The sequence below is a fragment of the Larimichthys crocea genome, unplaced genomic scaffold (assembly GCF_000972845.2).
Source record: "Larimichthys crocea isolate SSNF unplaced genomic scaffold, L_crocea_2.0 scaffold97, whole genome shotgun sequence".
Taxonomy (NCBI): Eukaryota; Metazoa; Chordata; class Actinopteri; family Sciaenidae; genus Larimichthys; species Larimichthys crocea.
The window spans coordinates 2,073,232-2,089,370 of NW_020861315.1; the positions used below are offsets into that span (position 1 = coordinate 2,073,232).

General features: G+C 41.1%; 1 protein-coding gene across 3 annotated transcripts in view; it reads right to left on the reverse strand.

Moving 5' to 3' along the window:
• Nucleotides 1-1,228: 1,228 nt before the first annotated feature.
• The window catches only part of scube3 (signal peptide, CUB domain, EGF-like 3), a 68,820-nt gene continuing 53,909 nt past the window's right edge, over nucleotides 1,229-16,139 (reverse strand). For all 3 annotated transcript variants that reach the window (XM_010745545.3, XM_019257973.2, XM_027277283.1), the window contains 15 exons: nucleotides 15,534-15,656; nucleotides 11,163-11,279; nucleotides 7,592-7,714; nucleotides 7,358-7,474; nucleotides 7,178-7,273; nucleotides 6,922-7,038; nucleotides 6,193-6,354; nucleotides 5,885-6,088; nucleotides 5,230-5,391; nucleotides 4,970-5,137; nucleotides 4,706-4,867; nucleotides 4,129-4,326; nucleotides 3,847-3,999; nucleotides 2,791-2,870; nucleotides 1,229-2,538 (listed from right to left, as the gene is read on the reverse strand). In XM_010745545.3, coding sequence (XP_010743847.1) covers nucleotides 2,386-2,538; nucleotides 2,791-2,870; nucleotides 3,847-3,999; nucleotides 4,129-4,326; nucleotides 4,706-4,867; nucleotides 4,970-5,137; nucleotides 5,230-5,391; nucleotides 5,885-6,088; nucleotides 6,193-6,354; nucleotides 6,922-7,038; nucleotides 7,178-7,273; nucleotides 7,358-7,474; nucleotides 7,592-7,714; nucleotides 11,163-11,279; nucleotides 15,534-15,656 — 2,135 coding nt within the window. In that variant the 3' untranslated portion in view covers nucleotides 1,229-2,385. The remainder of the gene's footprint in view (nucleotides 2,539-2,790; nucleotides 2,871-3,846; nucleotides 4,000-4,128; nucleotides 4,327-4,705; nucleotides 4,868-4,969; nucleotides 5,138-5,229; nucleotides 5,392-5,884; nucleotides 6,089-6,192; nucleotides 6,355-6,921; nucleotides 7,039-7,177; nucleotides 7,274-7,357; nucleotides 7,475-7,591; nucleotides 7,715-11,162; nucleotides 11,280-15,533; nucleotides 15,657-16,139) is intronic.

A 16,139-nucleotide genomic window follows, 5' to 3' on the forward strand; every position in this document is an offset into this window, starting at 1 on the left:
GCACGCTAGGATGCTGCCCGTTGGCATATAGTACATAAAGATAACGGATACTAGACGTACACTGACTGATGTTGGCGAGACGTGTATGGAAGAGTTTCACACTGACATGAGTTCTTCGTGGCTTGGCCCAGTGTTGCCCTCAAGTTTGACAGTCAAAATCCCTTTGTGTCATCCTAAAGTTTGAGAACTTAAAGATTCTGTACACTGAAGTGTACCATCTTCTATTTACATGACCGGGGCTGAAACATCCCCCAAAAAACATCAGAGCAGGCATCACTCCCTCTTTAAAAAAAAATTAAATTAAATTTGAGGGTTGAATATACAAGTTAAGAGGTCGGTATCAGTAATTTGACTGCAGTGGTGGAGCCGACTTTTAAAAGGACTAATTTTGGGAAATACTTTCTTGCTGAAAGTCCTTCCTGTTGTCACCGTGGTTGCCAGGCAACAAGCAGAAACTCCAGGAAGTCACTTTGCTTGACTAAGAAATAGTGCAACACATAACCCGCCCTCCCACCCCCACCCCCCAAAAAACTGCAACATGATATGTTCATGCTGATTTAAACAAATTGGCTGTAATGTTAATTGTCAGGATTTTGGACAGAGGCAGACTAGCTGTTTCCAGTCTTTGTGCTAAGCTGACTGTCTCGTGGCTGTAGCTTATTTACTGTAAAGACGTGAGTGGTATCAATCTTTTCAACTGACTCTTAACAAGAAAGCCAATAAGCGCATTTCCCAAAATGTTGTACTATTCCTTTTCATTATTTGGCAGAAACTAATATGAAGCGAGGTGTTTAGCTTTTTAGTCAGTTTACCCTGTTTTGGTTGCTCTTTTTAAAAAAACACCAATTACTCAATTTGTTTTTTGACGTTTGTCCTCTGCCCACACTTAATATTTCTTAAGTCTGCAGCTTAAACACATTTCACATGCTTTGTTGGAGGTCACAATATAGTGCAAATTTTAAAGGTGTTACTCATTTGTTGCACTTTGCACTACAAAGGTAGGATGATGTGTTGTAAATGTAGTGCACAAAACAAAAAGAATGTGACCCACCCTTTTTTTTATTTCTTTATTTTTGGGCGGTCTTCTGAAGAGCTGTCTCCATTGAACAAAACGTGAGTGAGATGTTGTTGTTTTTTTAAAGGCGGGTACTGGTTGTCTTTGGATTTGAGATGGGCGGGACATCAAGGGCAGAATTTTTGTATGTGTGCGTGTGTGTGTGTGTGTGTGTGTGGGGTGTGTGTGTGTGGGGGGGGGGGGGGGGGGTCATGCATCAGAAAATTAGGATCAAAGAATTCAACCCTCGTCTTATTTTCATTATTTACAAGATTGAAATAAAAAAAACATAAAACTGGTAGACAGGCAATGTGAGACTTACTGTGTTTAAGAACTATTTCAGATGTGGAGCTTCCTTTTTTTTGTTTTAAACCTATTAGTGTGGCTATTAGTGTGTAGAATACATGAGAAAGACAATATGAGATTGAAGAATTAAAGTGACCTTTTTTTTTTTTTTTAAAGAAGCAGCAAACATAATGTCCCTCAAAGACATTCTCTCTCTCTCTCCCTCTCTCTCTGAGACATGTTCCACTAGACATCACATTATCTCATTCTGTGGCTCTCACAATTATTAGTTTGTTATTCATCTCCCAAATGTCCACTACGTTCCTGGAATGATTATACCACCTTTGTATTTAAGTTGGCTTTAAAAAATAAAAAGAGCACCAGAAATGATCTGAAGGCTGGAAAAACGTCGGTACAGTCTAGACAGATGTAACAAAACATAGATGAACTGTTTTAACAGTAAAACCCTTGGAAACTGCTCTAAGAGCTCAAATATAGTAAGGCTTTGAATGACGTGGAATGCAGCTGCGACATGAATTTAACAACCGCCCCTCCTCGAGGACAGCGCACAGACACTGAAGATGGAACCAGGGTTACACAACACTTACACAACACAACAGTCATACTTAATGGTAGGAGTTGAAGCTCAGACGGCTCATTTAAGCAAATACAATAACAAGCTCAAACCGCGTACACAAAGCGTCACTCCCACTTTCTGAAAAGGGTGTTTCTTTTGTTTTGTTTTTTGAGTGGTTTCATTGCACAACACAATAGAAACCAAACCCACTCACATACTCGAGCATGGAATTGCAGACCTGTGCTGAATGGAAACTGACAAAAAACCTAAAACACAAATGGATTTTCAGTTTTTCTCAGGTCTGCATAGTGTTTATTGTCAAAGCCTATGGAAAATAAGAGGGTAAACATACTAATATGTTTTTTAAGTCCTGTGAAAGGTGCAGGATGTGGTCTGTAAGGTGGAAGGGGGTGGTCGGGGAGGGCAGGGAGGGGGTCACAATCCAGCGCTTCAGCAGCTGTGTGACATTTTACTTGTAAGGTCGCAGGAAAGCGGATACTTTGCTGCTTATGAGACGTATGAAAGAGCGAGGAAGCATCTCGTTGGACTCCCGAGTAGTGTACTTAAAGTAGTTGTTTGGGTGAGCCAGCACATCAAAAAGAGTCTTAATCAGTTTTTTATCCTGTAGGGAAGAACAGACGTTTAAATTTAATATGTAAGTGCACATATTTTCATCCGAAGCTCTTGCACAATGCTGGGAGACAAATTACTCAACTATCATGATGCAGTAACAAATATTTTCCATATTAATGTACTATCTGACTCATTGACATACTAACAGATAGAGTAACAGATTTAATCTGCAGCTTAGTGCCTAACTGAATCACCTCTCCCAGGTGGTCTTATGTATCAATAATAAAGTAAAATCTCTCACCTTGAGGATTTCTTGATGGTTTTCTGAGGCATAGAGTCTTCCATCTCGCACTATGTCCTCTACGAGCTGTTCATAGTCCTCTGAATAAAAAAAAAAAAAAAAACACAAGACATAATTTCTACATGTCACTTCATGAAATGAAATGAAAACAAGCCTTGTGTATCCAAAACGAGTTAGACAGTCAAATAGTAATACACAAGAAACTTCCTTTGACGTAGTTTGGTATGGCCTATGGGACATCTCAAACCATTTTAAATAAAAGTAAAAGCTGCAATGTGATGTTAAAGGTTCAGTTCAAGTTACAGAAAACAGACTTCCTCACTTGCTCTAGTGGTAAGTCCTACAATGTAGATACATTTGGTTTTATTTGCCTTCTTCTTGAGATACTGAACATCTGCCTCCATCCCAACATGATGGATTATGATGGATGGTGGATGTAGTTTTGTTTGCGGTGCTCGCAGTAGCAGCAAGACTATTTTCCAGAGTTTAGTCTTCTTTAAACCACAGAACACGCTGCCAACAGACACAGGGACTTCTTTGTTTGAAAATATTTCCAATAAAAAAATATTAGAGTTGAGTAGAGCTGGGCTGATATTAGCTTACCGCAGATATATCAGTGTGTATGAATGTTGACAAGTAACAAGAAACTGTAAAACAGATTTGTAATTTAGAAACTGTCGCAATTGCATACTTTGTCCACCAGAGAGCAGTGATGTTTGTTTTTCAACTGTAAAATAGCTGTGCAGATCTTCTGGTAGATCTATCACTGATCAGGCCTCTGTGGAGATCAAACAAGCCAGCTCCTTTAAAACATAAATTGCTTTATATTGTAATCTTAATTATTTGTATTTGACATATTTCATGAAGTACTTTGTAACTGCCATTTGAAAAGTGCTATTTAAATAAAGTTACTCTTGTTATTCTTACGCATCTTAGTCTGAAAACTCAATATTTGTATTCAGTATGATTCAGGATTTAGTTATGAACACCACCAAAAATAAATAAATTCCTCCTCATTACATATATATATATAAATATATAACATGAGCTACATACCATCATAAGTAACATAGGGGATCTGAAAGCCCCGGGCGCTGTTGGCCTCATTGGACTTGAAATTAATCCAGAGGCGTCTGGACCGAGCTGTGAAGGCAATGGGCCGCTCGTACGTCTGACATGTCTCGTAGGTGGTGATGGATGTGGCTGACCCTTGCGGGGGGGCAGAAAGGACAACCGTAACTAATCAGGTTTTCAGAACTGCTTCTTGTTACGGTGCAATTATTTACAGTATAAACACTGAATTCCATTGAACCAACAACTGGAAAGAGAGAGACTCACAGTTCTTCCTCATAACCAGAACATCTCCACACTCATCCTCCGAGGGCAGGAAAATCTCTGGCACTACGATTAAGATCTTGCGCTTGCTGGGTGGGTTGATGTTCCAAATACACTCCACATTAGCTGGATAATTACCGGGATAGTTAGGTGACTCAATGTAACCCATGAATTCACCCATCTCACCACCACATTGCCTGTCTAGACACAAACACAAGCAAAACAAATTAGTTTCCACTGGAAGACTGGATCAGAGTTATGGGCGAAATCCACATTATGGAACAACTGACGTATAAAGTAAGGACTCAAGAGGATCAATATCACCGGAAGTGGGAGAAATGGACTGAATATGTAAAAATGACAGGACAAGGACCATCACATTGACATTTAAAAAAAAAAAAAGAAGGATCAAACTGTAGAAGTATGGTAATCCAACATGTTCTATGTTCTACTTTATGTTCTTAATGTTTATGCATTGGTAAAGAAAAACAATAAAAAGAAAGTGTCAAAAAAAAACAAATTAGTTTCCATCTCAAGGTTAAGATATCTAGAAACACAAAACAGTAATTTTCATACTCACTCTTGCACTGTGAGACACTTGTGGCACCATCAAAATCAGTGGTGGTGTTCCCAGGGCAGGAAATACAGTAGTTCTGTCTAAACTCTGTCTGATACGTCCCCACTGGGCAGCGAATACACCGGTGTACTGTGGTGTTGTAGTAATGACCTGGAGAACACTGAACTGCAGGGTAGAAAAGAAGATGCACATTAAGTGGGGAAGGTTTTGTATTAGTATTTGAGTAGATTTTCCTTCTTTGGCTGTATATAAAAAGCACGAACTGACCTTTGACTTCACAATCGTGGAAGGAGCTGGCACCTTCCCGCTTGGTGCTCAGTCCTCCCCCACAGGGGAAGCACAGGGTCCGTCCCAAATCTGGTTGGTAGGCGCCCTGTGGGCATGGCTGACAGGGTTTGAACCCATCGCTGGAGAAGTACCCTGTCGGACACTGGCCTGGATTTGATTTGTAAAACGTGGAGAGAAGGTGGATTAAAGACACTTGATCAGAAATATGTTTGTTTGTTATCCCTGGAACTTTAAACTACCTGCACAGGAGGAGATGTTTCGTGCCCCGACAGGCCCGTGGCCGTCACTGCCGGGACAGAGGTCACAGGCCAGCTGCCCCTCTTTCTCCTGGAAAGTGCCAGGTGGACACTGGACACAGCGTTCCTGCTCACCGTGGTAGTAAGACCCCGGCAAGCATCTGACTGAGAGAATATCGACAAACGGCTCCAGTTAGAAATGACACACTTTAATCAGTGAAACAAAAAGAAAAACTTTGAACTGTGCTCAGATTTTCTAACTGTGTCCCCTTTATTCGGTACAGTCTAATGTAATACAACTCAACAGCACTGCCATGACATCTATCTTTACAAAGGTCATAATGCTCAGTTTTTCTTGACACAAGTTAAATTATGTGTTTATTACTGAGGTCATACTGGACTACATTTTATTGAGTTTTCTGATTTGTCCTCTGTTACAAGACAAGAGCACGATATTAGAAACACCTCTCTATATAATGCAAAACCTCACCACAAACTATGACCTCGGTGATAAAACACCTTTACAGCAGTGTCAACAAAAACTAAACATTATACTGTAGCTATAAGACTCTATGGCGAACAGTTGTATTGGATCGCATTAGACAGTTCAAGTGTTCTTAATAATCTGGATGCTCCTGGTGCAGCTCTCCGGTCTTACCACATCGGCCGCTGTCCCTCTCCCAGCCGGGCCCACAGTTCTCCTGAATGGGAGCAGCCTGGGGAAGTTTTTGGGCCACCTCGTATTCCAAACCAGCAACTCGGATCAGGAAGCGCTCCTGGTTGATGGACTTCTTCAGAGCTTTTATATATGTCTTAACCTGCTTCTCCATGCGCTGTCTGAGGCAGCTGAGATTGCAACTCCCTGGTCATGGGTAAATAACAAACACATCAGTATGCATGGAGCATATGATCAACACAGGCAGTAACTGGTGTCAAGCTGCTGTTTTAAATGACGTGATGACTGACCTGTGGTGTCTCCAGGTTTGACCTCAGCCTCCAGCTCCAAAGTGATGCGCGTTACCTCTTTGTTAGAGGGGTTGCGAGCACGTCGTCCTTTAGCTTTCTTGGAGGAGTCACATTTGAGGTTGACAAATGTCACCAGGCAGTTGCTGCAGGGCTGCCCGCCTCCTGTGGACGACATAACGTCACATTTCTTGTGAGGAAATACTGTATAAGATATATCAGTAAACCCCAAACACACATTAATAATGATTAGAAGTAATTATGGACCTTTACTCTCATAATTATTTGGAAGGCATGACTCAAGCAGAGAAATCATTCGTAGTTATACTCAGGCTGGAACAAACGATTGTTTTCATTATCGATTCATCTGCTGATTATTATTTTGGGGTAATTGACAAACTGTTTAGTTTATAAAATGTCAGAAAATTAAAAAAGTAAAAAAAGTAATTTGCCAGACCCAAATGACCCGTTTTATCCAACCAACAATCTAAAACCTCAAAATATAAATCTTACATGACACAAACAACAACAAACACTCATTTGAGCAGCTGGCACTAGTAAATATTTGGCATTTTTGCTTGAGTAATTATTAAAATGATTAATCCATTGTCAAACAAGTTACAGCAGCTACATTTTCTGTTTTTCTGCTTATCATTTCAGCTCAATATTTTTTATTGCATATCCCTTTGAATGTCTATAAATAATAGCATGCATGCACAGACGAAGACTGACCTGGTCCAAGTGTTCGTCCTCTGTCCTCCGTCCTGCCGGTCAGCTTCGGGTGCAGGTGACATTTGGCGTTTTTGATCTTGAAAGAAGCCGTCTGCTTCACTGGAGGGGCCAAAGTCTCTACAGGCAAACACAGCACAGTGGGTAGGAGGCACACTGCAACATCACACTGCTGCCACGGCTTAAGACAAGCCCGTGCAGAGGTGATTGATAAGACTGGATTGTTGAAAAGTGTTTAGGAATCTGGAGGGCAGCGAACCTATGCAGCTCTGACTGCTGCTGGAGTTGAGCCTGGCAGGGGATTTCCCTCTGAGGATTGGGATACCACAACTCACAGAGTAGCTGTTGTCAGACTCTACAAAAAGGTCACACGCAAAGAAAATGTTTAAAGTTTTTGAATTAAAAAGAACTTCTGTTTGGTGATTGCACTGTGACATACCTGCCAGATAGTGAGCCTTGGAGGCACAGGTGAGCGAGCAGCTCTCTTTCTTGCCCGTCTTGCTGCAGGTCAGAGTAGCCTTTGGTGCTACAAGTCCAGGAGAACATTTCACCAGCTCTGAGGGACAATAAAACCCACAGAGAATCACGCACTGATGACAAAGACAGCTGAGAGAGTGGAAACTGAGTGTGTGTGTCACTGAAATAACCACAGGGGGGCAGCGCTGCTACATACCAATACAGTCTTTCCTGTTCCAGTGCAGTTTGTACCCTGGTGGACAGGTACACTCATAGCTCCCCAGAGAGTTGATGCAGCCATATTTACAACCTCCGCGATTTATACTGCATTCATCAATATCTGTGAAAAAATATATATATAATATATAATATGCTTTATATATATATATATATATATATATATAAATAAACATTTAGAGGGCATGCACAAGTAATACAAACAAGGGAGGAAAAGGTTTTCATTGACGATGACAAATTCCTAAACACTGACAAACAATGTGGTCTCTCCAGAAAGATCTGGAGTCATTTTGTTTGTTGAATAAAATGAAAGAGGAACTGAAGTATTAAGAAACAGCACAGCTGTGAATGACGAGTTGCTGAGAGGTCAGTTCACTTCATCCTGTCAAGAGAGTCACATTCTGGGAAGATTAATGTGTTGGCATGTAAGAACAGAAGTGATTCCTCGTTTTGATGTCGCCACATTCAATTTCACGGTCAGAACCTTTCCTTGCTCCATAGCGAGGAAGACTTGTAGTGAGCAGTAAATTATAATCACCTTTTCAAACACATGCTGAGCAAAAAAACCCCACTAAAAGCATCCAGGATCCAGATGCAGGCTGGCTGCCATAGACGCCAGACAGAAAATTAGTTTAGCGAGCAGAGCTGAGGATGCGGCAGGTTGTGGACAAGCGGTGGAGACACCGGGAGAGAGACGGAGATAATGGCAGTGATTGATGATCTGGCCTGCTGATATGAAATGCTCTTCCTTGTCTCATTCAATTATTCACCCTGAATAAAAAACAGTCTGCGTGCCTCTGCACTCCCCGAAAAAGACGATGACTTCAACAGCGCTCCGCCGATGTGTAGCCAGAGCTGCTTGGAAATGTTGTGAGAAATGTGCTGCTTATCCTCTGGATCAAAGCACTTGATTTAAAGGACAAAGAACTCTAATGAATATCTGATGGAAGCTGAGCTCATCTGCCAGTAAATGCTGTTTTGACTTCTTTGTTCCCCCAATACTTCAGATGTAAATAAATAGATATATCCTGACCTTTCTTGCAGATCAGACTCTTTTCCCTCAGCGTGCTCTTATGAAAGAGTGCAGAAATGAGTCCAGAAAGAAAAAGACAAATTGACATTTAGACTCAACAATCGCTTTGTGTAAAGGAAGAGGAATTCAGGGATGGGAGAGTTCATGGAAATGTTAAATTTCAATTGCTTTTGTGTGCTTATTTATCGACATCATCCAATCCCAGTCCAAACAACATCTTAGTTTTTTAAAGAGGAATTTTCCCGAAAGCGCAATCTTCTTTCTCCGAGTTTTTCAATGAACTTTAAACATTTAAGATGCAGTTTTAGATGGTCTGAACTCTCTTAGTTCTAGAGTATGTATACATGCATTAGTCATCACCAGAAGAAAGCATTTCTGCCGAGGTCAAGGCTGGCCGGATCAAATGAGGTAAATTCAAAAATATTTACAAAGTATTTAGTCACAACTGCTCAGAGTCTATTTTCTTACCAGATAAGCAGAAATGAGCAGATTGTTTTGCTAGCTGAGAGAGAGAATGGCTGGATATACTCTCACTTGGGAGGAATGTTGACAGGCCTATGCACAATGCCTGACAGCAGGTCACTGACCTAATTGGGTTTGTTTAGGGTGAGACTATTGTTAAACACTGAACAGAGCTTTCTGGATTGTTCGGCAGCCATATTTTGCTTGATAAACTGCACAGGGAATGACATAACCTTAGTTATGGCCGGGTGTGAGTAAAAAAAAAGCAACAATGTAATCCAATCCAACAGCACGGCAACATCTCTTTTACTCCCATTTTAGCATTTTATGAGCTTAAGGAAGGTTATAGCTGGTCACTCTAAGATGTTCCTGTTATTTTGTCCACCTCCAGTACATAACGCTTGCATGGTAAGAAATCATTTAAAAAAAAAAAAACTCTACAGACAGAAAAAAAAAAATGGCATGACGTGCAACATCCGTGTGTTGGACACGTTGCGGTAATATTGTGCGCATTCCACTTTTTTCGGTCTTTCTGATGGTGTAACTAACTGCACTGTTGTGTTTGTGCAGATCCTGTGGTCGCATACTACACGTTATCGCGCTCGAATCTCGGTAACATTCCTCATTCTACATTCTGTTGCAACATTCCTGATCAGTAGACCTGTCAAACTACAGACCAAAAAAAAAAACAGAACACAGAACAAATCACTGCAAAGCTATGTATTTCGAGTACATATGCTGTCTCTCTCTCTCTCTCTCCTAGAACTACTGTGAGGCCCTGAGGCGCTGGAGACAGCAGCAGATTCTAACTGGTGATACACACTCCATCAAAGGGACACCGCAACACCCTGATGTGCTCTGGCGGGCCTCTTGCTGCCTGCCAGGCAGATCTGACGCGCCCCCACACACCTCCTCCTGACACCAAAGGCTGTTTCTACTATCTGTTCCACACCAGAGTACAGTAGGTACCTGCTAATGTATGATGGACATGGTCATACTTTCAATTTGAAGGATCATAAGGGTGGTTTTTAATGTTTTAGTCCATTAACTACAGCACAAACAGTCTACACTTACATTACTGCCAAGTGTAGCGTAAGTTCTTCGATTGATTTCATGCCTTCCAGGCAGCAGCCTGTTTCAGCTCATTTCAATCCATTTGAAAACCAACTTGCAGAGACGCAAAACTGGCTTGAGATAAATAATCCATCAGAGTTATTATATACTTTTAGTTATTATATAAGAATGCAGGTGCGTGCCGGGACTTTTCCATGTTTTGAATTTTTTGAAGGATGCTGTGACATCCAGATTTATGATTCATCTGCTGAAAAGATGAATAATAACAACACACTGACAGTGAAAACAGTCGTGTTGAGTCTCAGATGTTTGGAAGTGAAATTACTATTTCATAAAGAGTCAGTACATGTTCGTTTGATAAATTATCTTTCAAGATGTTTCAAGTTGACAGGTGAAGTTGTAATCTAACAAGACTAACAGCCAGGTTTGCAGCTCTCTGAGTGCACAGGACAGGAGAGATGGATTTGAGTGTTTTTGCATGTTTGGACACAAAACAAAGTATTGGACAAACTGACCTGATTATGACGCTACAAGAAAAATAAAGGGATCATCCTCTTTTTTTTTTAAAGGGATTCATCCTCTGGGGACCATGAATGAAGGAAAAAATGTCACGGCAACCCATCCAATAACTGTTGAGATATTTCAGTATGGTCCAAAGTGTTGGACAAAACTGCAAGCGTGAGTAAAAATAATAAATGCCTGAAAAGTAGGAAACCAAACTAAATATAACGTATATAAAATTTCGTTAATTCATCAGTTAAAACTCAGTGTTATGGTACTTTAATAAACACTGCATATTGTAGAGCGCTTTATGGAAGCTGTCAGTAAAAATTTAAATGAACATTAATAATGTGCTTCTAGTGCAATTTTATTTTTTTTCCTGCAAAACACAAGAGCAACTAATGGAGGGTTAGCAAGGACGTGTCGGATGTAGAGGGAGAGTGATGGACAGGAAAGTTAAGAAACAGACGTGTTGGCTCACCTCCACAATGTGCCAAGCCATAGAGGACGTAGCCTTTATTACAGAGACATTGGAAACTGCCGGCAGAGTTGACACAAAAGTGGTCACAGGCACGGTCGAAAGAGCACTCGTCAATGTCTGTATAGAGAGAAAGACAGGCTGTTAGAAACTTCTCAAACAGTTCAACAAATCACAAGAAAAAAAATGTCAATTTTTTCAAACAGGACTCTTCCATCCTCCCGTCATGGCACATTTTCCTGTTTTCATCTTTTGTGCTGTATTGTATTCATTGTTTGTAACAAATTGCAATGGGTCAAGTCGCATGTCACAACAAAAGAAGAAGTATCTTCTGAAAGGAAGACGTCTTCTATTTGTTACTTGTTATAGCGGTTGACCTCCTGGAGTCTGCAGTTTTTCGTTTCGATGCACAGAAATAGATTTTTTTTTTTTAAATAACAAGCGACCACAGCAGGAGTCAAAAGAAAATCTGCTCTTCACCTGGTAATAGGAGCTGAAGTGCTGTTTTTTCTTCTCTCCACATAGAACTTGTCAATCACTTCACCTTTTCTCCTCACCTTAAATGACTCAGTATTTTTAGAAACCCCATAATCTGAGGACATATGCACATAATGTGTTTATAAAGTATTGTAATATCATTGTAGTATTTAGATAAATATGTCAGATATGTGTAGATGCATTATCTTTTTAGCTTGTCTGCTCTCTTACACATGCATCCTGATAAGTTGTTTAAATGCCACGGCTTCAAAGACCACAACAACTGATAAATAAAGCTACAGCAGATAGATGATATTTAATTTTATTACCATCAAGGTTTCCTTTAATGTCAGCAATAATCTGTGTCAAGCCCAGGCAGCACATGTTAGGAGAAAATGGGGATGTGCTTTAACTTTGCTGGATGTCTAACAGGCTAATTTAAGAAAGGTTCCCAGGATTTTCCCAGGAATATCATGCTTTCATCGACAATATCTGTGGCTCCTCCAGGTTAAGAGGCAGCGCCAGCCACCATCAAACAGATGACGCAGGTATTTCACAGCAATTATAGGAGTTCAGGTAAATAATGGGTTACCTTGAAGAAACCAAGAAGACAGACTGATAAACGTCTGCACAAATCTTGTATAGTTGTTCAGTATAAGCACAAAATATTCACACTTGGCATGTACAATACAGCTGAACTCAGACAGTGAAGACTGTCATTGAGGTTAATACTTGTCATGAAAGCATCAAGAAGATGAAAATGTGCTGAGATTAAGAACTTTTTTTTACAGTTAAGTGAACAGTTTACAAAAGAGCACACAAGGTTTCAGAAACTTCACAAAGCTTCATCCACAAGGCGACGTTCTAACATTTAAGAAAAAGACAGACGCACACATGGCTCAACTCAAACTCATCTAGATGAATTATCTACAAAAATAACTACAATTTATCTCACAAAAAAATGATCTTTCAAAGCCTGATGCACTGGTTCTATATAGAGAGGTCAAAAAAGTGAGCACAAAAAAAGATGAAAAACTCATACAGTCCTCGCTGTTTGGCCTCAGGACAGTCATAACAGCAGTGGTAGATGAGAGCAGCATGCTCTTGCACATGCTCTATGAGGCATTGCAAAAGTAATTGTTTTCGGTGTATTAAGCATAAACTTTGCTCAGCACACTTGTAGGCGAAGAGTCTAAACCCCTTTGGAGATTAGGCGTGGTGACTGAGTTTACCCTCGAAAAATGCAATAAGTGATGCCAGAAGTCGATCTGCAACTTATCATTATATAGTTTTGTGTTGTGCCACGCTACAGAATAGATGTGTGAAGACATCTGGGAGTCCTGATACTACAACCCTTATTTATCAGGCAGATAAGGTGAAGTATGCAGTGGGGAGGCAAGACTGCATCATGAAATACGTGCAGGGGAGCATAGAAAGATAAAAAAAAGATAAAGAACAGTGATATGGAAACAACAAATCAAGAGTTTCCATCAAGTATTCCTCATTTTTTTCTCTCTGTTCTCTGCCCACTCACTGCAACAGACTGACCTGGATGTCAGGACTCGATTCATCATTTTAGCCCCCACCTTTGCTCGATATTAGGGGAAAATGAAGTTGACTGAAAGTGAGAAAACGTCACTGTTGTTTATACAGAACAGATAAGAGCTCTATCATAGATGTTCCCCCAGGAGACAACATGGCATTTGATGAACATCTCCCTGAGTGCCCTCATATGGATTACAAGTGCGAAGGAGATGAGAAGAAGACTTTGGAGGGTGTTGAAGGTTGGAGGAATGCTGGCAGGGGCTCAGCAGACATGCCCCATCCTGACTTATGGGCCATGGTCCACTGACAGCAGGGAAACACCATGACTGTTTAAACCAAGATAAACCCTGAGTTCAGTTTACACATCTCAACACCTCGTGGAGACAGCACACGTCTGTTTAAGTGTTACTGAACACCATGACCCACCACCAAGCACTTAACAACAAAACTGGAATACTGTACCGTAGCTACAGCTCACCTTAAATCTCGTTAATCTGCCAGCTCTGGATTTATGCTCATAGGAGAGATGCATGCAGGATTACTGAATAAAATGAAACCACTGAATCACACAGTCATGTTTGGGAAATTTTAAGGGGATTTGATACACATGAAGTAATAATGTCTCGGGAGAGGTTTTGTAAATACTGACGCCGTCAGCATAGGCACAGAAACTTACATTTTTTAAATCCTGCATTACAAACTGAAGGTGGAGCGGGTCTCATACAGTCGTTCTAAAACCAAATTTAGGAATTGCTTCGATGGGCTGTGGCTGTGCATCAGTGTGAAGGGCGAGTGCTTGTGACGCACATAACTGCTATGAAACTCAGAAAATAACTTTTTTTCAGTGTTAATCTCACTATCAGCGCTCCCATACTCTCATCCGCTGTCTGTCGCTTAACCACAGCTCTCAAAACTAATGGGACACAAACCAAAGGAAGCTTCTTTGGGTCACTGTTTTGCAGCATAGACTGAAGGCCATACACAGATGTAATAGCTGAGTACACAAAATAAACTAAGTAAGGTCAGTACTAGGAAAGTATCATGGCTTAGTCCAGCTGGTCAGCCTTAATTTCAATGACATTGTGTGTGGAGCACTTTGAGTGGTCTGATTGTCAGATTGGCCACTGCAGCGTGACACTGGGTTGCATTTCTCCAAAAGCTGATTCCGGTTCAACTTCTCTGCCACAGGTTACTGTGGTCTTATTTGACATACCCTGCCACCTTCAGCACTGCAGCGTAAACACAATCCCAAATACTAGGAACTAAAAGTCAGGATACCTCTGAGGATATCTGCTGCTTTAGTTTTTGCTAACGCCAGGGATACAACCTCCAGGATCAAAAGAGAAATCATTAAGATAATGTTTCGTCTTTACTAAGACCGCTCTCAGCTTTCATTTTGCCCGGCTCTCATTCCACAGGTAAAAAAAATGAAAGGAATGAGAACAGAGGATAAGGAGCAGACAGGTGACTCAGTAGTGTGCAGTGTGTGAGAGCCTGGCAACATCTCACTCAACAGGAGGAGAAGAGGTGAGCTTTATCACAACCTTCCTCTCCAGACAAAACACACAACACTAAACAAGGAAAACACTGTTCCAAAGTGGCCCCTGTGCACCCAAACAGCACATGGCTGAGCTGGTTAAGGCATGGTGCCCCAGACAACAAGCTGTGATTTACATTCCTACATGCACAGACCACATTTTCTCAGTTATCTGTGTTATTTGGGTAAAATAAACTTTGCATTGTTCGTCACCAAATAATGAGAAGGCGAAAGAGATTTTAATGTGACAAGAAAGTGGCTGCAAAGCACAGTGACACGGCGTATATTTTCACTGACCACATTAGATGTTTATGTACTGTGTACAGAGTGGTGTGATTCAACGTAGCAATTCTAAACTCACTGCATGACATTGATGTGTACCAGGCTGTATATTGATTGACCACATCAACAAAGAAAACAGAATTAAAAAATAGCATGTCATCTGTTTTTCCACTCGGAGAGAGCCGAGCTCGGCTCCGCAGTTCTAGCCTGCCTGTCTTCTTTCACCAGATGTTTCTGTCACGGCTCAATTCATACAAGAACCAGAGGTTTTAGAGTCGGCGCTCTAATTCCCCACACCTGTGTTCGGCCATCGCAAACTCTATTTGTGCTGCAGCTAGTCCTCCCAGCACCCACTGAGCGATGGCAACCACCAAATATAACAGACAAACAAGCCAGAGAGGCCTTGTTTGGCTTCTCAGCAGGCTAGGTATGCAAAATGCAAAATTTACAATCTACAATCAAGGTGGTGTCGAGGGCGCGCTTTGGGTAGTAGTCTCCATGAAACCTGTTTGGAAGTCAAAAGGGCTACCTACCTTGACAAGTTCTCTCATTGGTCAGCAGCTTGTAGCCTTTCTTGCAGCTGCACTCAAAGCTTCCCACCGTGTTTCGACACACATGATCACATCCCCCATTGTTAAGACGGCACTCATCAATATCTGTGGAAAGAGAAAATCATCAAGTCGCCAATCTCAAAAGAAAAAGAAAGAAAACTGAGACTGAACCTTTATTTTAGTCGTGCGTGTGTGTGTGGAGGAAAATGAGCTACAAAACACCAACATATTTTTTCTCATCACACATTCAGCACATTCATTTGAAGTTGTGTTTGTGTCCACCTGACGAACATAAATCCAACATTCACTCTCTTTTAGCACGGTTTTTGGTCTATCTGTTGCTTTAGCTGCTAAATGCTCCAATACGTCCACCAGCTGTCGTTTGGTGCCGGGCAGTGTAGCGCACATTGAACACATTTTTATCTTTAAATAGCTGCCTGCACCGATGAGTGGTGAGACTGAACCATAACAGTAGGTTTGGGTGAGGAAAACAAAAGCAACAAAGAGGGGAATGGGATGCAGCTCTCACACATTAAAGCCTCCTGGCAGCAAGGCTTCTAAATCATCATTGTCCATCTCCCTCCGATT